The 4,795-nt window shown below is 36.1% G+C and overlaps 1 protein-coding gene across 1 annotated transcript; it reads right to left on the reverse strand.

Moving 5' to 3' along the window:
* Positions 1 to 3,544: 3,544 nt before the first annotated feature.
* Positions 3,545 to 4,579, reverse strand: LOC129619435 (trace amine-associated receptor 6-like). Its single transcript, XM_055534677.1, has one exon. It carries the CDS (start codon positions 4,577 to 4,579, stop codon positions 3,545 to 3,547), a length of 1,035 nt encoding a protein of 344 aa, XP_055390652.1.
* Positions 4,580 to 4,795: the final 216 nt, after the last annotated feature.

A 4,795-nucleotide genomic window follows, 5' to 3' on the forward strand; every position in this document is an offset into this window, starting at 1 on the left:
GATGCGGGTTGATCACTGGGTCAGGAAGATTCCTTAGAGAAGGAAATGGTAACCCACGCCAGTATTCTTGCCTGGGAAATCCCAGGTATTCTAGCCTGCCATGCTCCTCTGTCCACGGGGTCACAAAAGAAAAGACAAGACTTCGTGACTAAACAACAAAGGGCAGACTGGGCAACATTCCCCTTCTAGAGGGGAAATGCTCCTTCCAGCCTCGCTGGGAGGTGAAGTCTCTTCTCAGAATATGTGCGTCTACTCAACACATCTACTGTTTATCGCTTTTCAAGAAATGACCTGAAGAGTAGAAATAAAGCACAAGTGGAACTTTGAACCATGACTCTTGGTAGCTTCCATTGCTCCTAAAGACAGCACGTAATTAATATAGACAAGAAGAGTTGGAGCATGTTAAAGATCTGCTGAAAGAAAACCATAAAAATACTTTAAAATATTAAGATATAATTCCTTAGATATTTATCTATATAAGGTGCAGTTTCTAAAATATACTAATGTACCTATGTCATAGTTTCATTAGATAAGACAAAAATATACCAAAGGTATATTCTCAAAAGATATTCCTCCCCTGCCAAATAAAACAAGCAAGCACACAGATAAAGCTAATGATGCTTAGATAAAAATAAAGGTGGTATTATTAATATCAATTTTAACCTATGTATTTTAATCACAAACATTAAAATGATAAAGCTAAATTACAAAGTAAATTCCCCTCCCCAAACACAGACACAGTCTGTTATACATAAAATTACGTTTTTTAAAAGTGTAATATGGGGACCTAGTCCATATATTGTTTTATAATCTAGGTCAGATTTTTTTGCTTCTGTTTTCTTTTGATTTTAGTGAAAAAAATATATTGTGGTTGTCTTACCTTGTTAATTGTTACAAGGCATTTGTTCTTTTAAATGGTTTTATAATGTTCCATTTCAAAAGTAGACATAATTGATTTAATTTACACCATATCAATCCTAGTTTATTTCAATCTATAATTGAGAGATATACAATGAATGTCCTTGTCATATTTCCTTCCTTGCCTGACTCTATCTTCTTAGGCTTGCTTGGCAGAAATGGAACTACAGAGTCAAGTGACATGTGATTTGAAATTTTATATAAATGTCTTCATTTTCCTCTAAGACAAGAGATATTAAATTGTGTTTTTCCTATATGAAATGCCTAACTCTCAGCAGTGTGCTCAACTTCTCAGAATCTAATTAATCTGATATTAATGATCCTTTCAATGCTGTCCTTCCAATTCGAGATATGAAACTTTATTACATTTTAACTAACTTTTAAAATTACTTGTACATTGGACATTTTAATGTATTTATTACCATACTTCTTTAAAATCTCCTGTTTATTTGTTTAGTGGGACATTTATCTCTGTCTTTCTATTGTGTAAATTGCTTTTACATTTTAAAATCTACTAATTCTTCATCATGCATGCTACCAATAGTTTTTCTAAGTTTGTCTGTTTTCCTTAACATGGCGTTCTTTTTCTTTGAAGTTTAAAAATTAAGTGCCTGAATCCATATGGATTTTCTGTCATGATTCCACCAACAAAGTTAAAAAAATATATATGTTTTCTTCTGGTTTTTTAACATCGGGAAGAAATCAGTTTTGATTTTGTGAAATACATGAAGCAAGATCCTTAAGAATTTTTCAAAAAGTTTTATAGAACAACATTTCTAAATTACACTTTTTTCAATAACATAGATAATAGTGGTATTTTTTTATCATGAACAGTGTATAAGCTCCAAATAGTACCTAGGGAAGGAAAAATAACCAACAATTGCTCTCCATCATGAGCTGGAAGGTAAAGCAACAAACTTCATGAAATGAGAAAACGGTTACATAAAGGGATGCGACTATGATAGAAACTGGGCTTCCATTTGGCTAACGGTTATTCTTACATTTACAAAATATCTCCTAAAAAAATAAAGCATGAATCTCATCCTGAGTCTGAAATGGCTGATGGATACGTCTCAGAGACCTTTAGGAGCTCTAGAAGACTGCACCCCAAGAATCGATTTGCTCAAAATAAATGCGAACGGAGTCCACAGAACAACCTGACATTAACAGGGAACAGAGAAGGAAGAAACGTGAAAATGAAAAAAAGTTAAGTGGTAGGAAAGGTAAAACAGCAACAGGCTTGAAAGAAGAAAATAACAACTGACAGAGCAGGCTGGTGTAAAGATTCGAGGAAACTAGAAATTACAGCCACTGTGTCGACAACTACTAGATAACAGGGTTCTATCAAATGCTCAAAGGATGCTCACTTTTCAAAATACGTAAACGTATAAAAGTGAAGCTGCCAAAGTCAAGGTACCATGTCTCCTCCTCAACTGAATGATCATTTTCAAGTCTATATTTCATGCAATAATCACTACAGAAATTTCCAATATATCACCAGGTCAACTTAATATTTTTCAATTCATCAATATGAAACTTAGGCTTTAGAAGTTAGTTTTATAATTCATAAACTGTCTTTATGAATATAAAACTCTAATATTGCCAGTTTAATAAGGTTTATTGCTCTCCCAAACCGATGGTAAATGAAGCATAAATCAAATGATTTAGGGCAATTTGCAATAGCTGAACCAACAAAGTATCTCATAAGCATATGAAGTGTGATAAAACTTAAAGAAGAATCAATGAATGAATCAGATACATCAAGTAATCATGAGACCAAAAGTGCTACATTGTGAAGCCCAGGGTTTTAACTGGTTTTCTCTGTCTCTTAACCACTCTGATCTTGCGAGTCCCTGGTAATAAATTTATTTTCTAGTAATATTTTCCATCTTTTTAGTCTGCTTTCTAACCATAAGAATAATATTTCTGTACAGTAGCATCTTAACAAAGCCAGGTGTGAAAAATAATAGAAATTCTATCAATATCCAAAACTGATTTAAACAGGTTGAAAATCACTTATTATGCAGACAGCGCTTACTAATCCCTCCATCCCATCATCTCTGACATCTGTGTACAGCTTGGCACCACTGTACTCCAGGGGCAGGATGTAGAAGATGCTGAAGCCAATTCCTGACACAGACACCATGCAGACTTAAACATAATACTCTTAACTGCATCCCAAAAAAATTCCCTGGGAAAATAATCAAAGCAAGAAAAGCAGCAAACTGGAGAAAGTTAATCACAGAGAAATTTTTGATAAATTGGGAAAGAGTAGATCAGTTTGTAAGGAAAAAAAGAAAGGAAATAAAAGACAACAGACGTGTTTACAGGTTACAAAGTGAAGAGTCAATGGAATAAGAGAGAAAAGGTGGGGAATGACTGCAGGGAACAGGAAATGGTGCGTTCTACAGCAGTTAACAATAATGGGCTTAAAATTTATTAGTCAAATAAATAATTTTGGAGAAGCAAAAGGGAAATGCACATCCTAACAGACTGAGACCCTGATTTATCCAATTAAACTGGAAAAGCAATTTGTTTTCTCTGCAGTAACAATCTTACTTGATTTTTTAAAAATTCATTCATTTGTAAAATGTGAAGATACCTTCAACTTCCTCAACCCAATGGCTTACATTTGTTCAGAGAACAAATTCATGCTTGCAGAACTATCCTTGAAAACCTGACCCCTCACAATGACTTTGATGGCTTTCCTAAACCAAGGGTAAAATAAAGCATAGATCAAGGGGTTCATGGCTGAGTTATAATAAGTACACCAACAGCAAATCTCATAAATATAGGCTGGGGTTATGAAGCCCATAAAGGCATCAATTAATGAGTCAATACTGTATGGTAACCACGAGATCATGAATGCTATGACCGTGATACCCAGGGTTTTAGCTGCTTTTCTCTCTCTCTTGGCTACTCTGGATTTGTAACTGTCTGATGATGACTCTCTTTTACTACCGGTATTTTCAATCTTTTTAGCTTGTTGTCTGGCCACAAGGAAAATATTACAATAGAGAATTAGCATAACAAAGGTAGGTATAAAGAAGGATAGAAAATGTACCAACACCCAGTTTTGATTTATAACTATCTGACAACCTCCTACACAGTTGAGGGCACTAGACAATTCCTCTAGCCCATTCTCATTGGCACCCGTGTAGAACACAGCACCACTGTAAGTAATGGGTAGGATCCAGGAGATGCTGATGCATATGCATGACACAGACACTGTGAACTTGGTGGGATAGACCAGAGGGTCAGTAACAGCAATGTACCTGTCGATGGAGATGAAGGACAGGTGGAAGAGAGAAGAGTAACAAAACGCCACATCACAGCATGTGTGCAAAGCACAGAAACTGTGCCCAAAGTACCAGCAGCTCTCCACGGACCTGACCATGCTGAAGGGCATCACAGTCACTCCTACTAGAAAGTCCGTACAGGCCAGAGAGGCGATGAGAAAATTGGTTGGTGAGTGCAGCTGCTTGAAATGAAGGATGGCAGTCATCACCAGGAGGTTTCCAAACACGGCCAGGACAGCCCCAAAGCCATACACCGTGTACAGAATCACCCGGGATGTGGGCAAGAAGGGGGTTTTCACACAGGATCCGTTCAGGTGCTCATAGCAGAGCTGCACAGCTGCACTGGGGGAAGAGTTGCTCATGATCTGTCCTTTACATTCAGAGAATTCTGTCCTTCTTGATTTCCACGGACTTTCAATGCTTCTGGAGGAAATCATACATACAGTAGGATGCCTGAGGAAATTATCAGACATTAGTACTATTGTTTTTTCAATTTTCCTTTTTTATCATAAATCTTAAATAAGTTCAGTAACAGAATAAAATGCAAAAAATTTACATTGGACAAAGTCACTGGGAAT

This window comes from Bubalus kerabau, chromosome 9, assembly GCF_029407905.1.
Source record: "Bubalus kerabau isolate K-KA32 ecotype Philippines breed swamp buffalo chromosome 9, PCC_UOA_SB_1v2, whole genome shotgun sequence".
Lineage (NCBI taxonomy): Eukaryota > Metazoa > Chordata > Mammalia > Artiodactyla > Bovidae > Bubalus > Bubalus kerabau.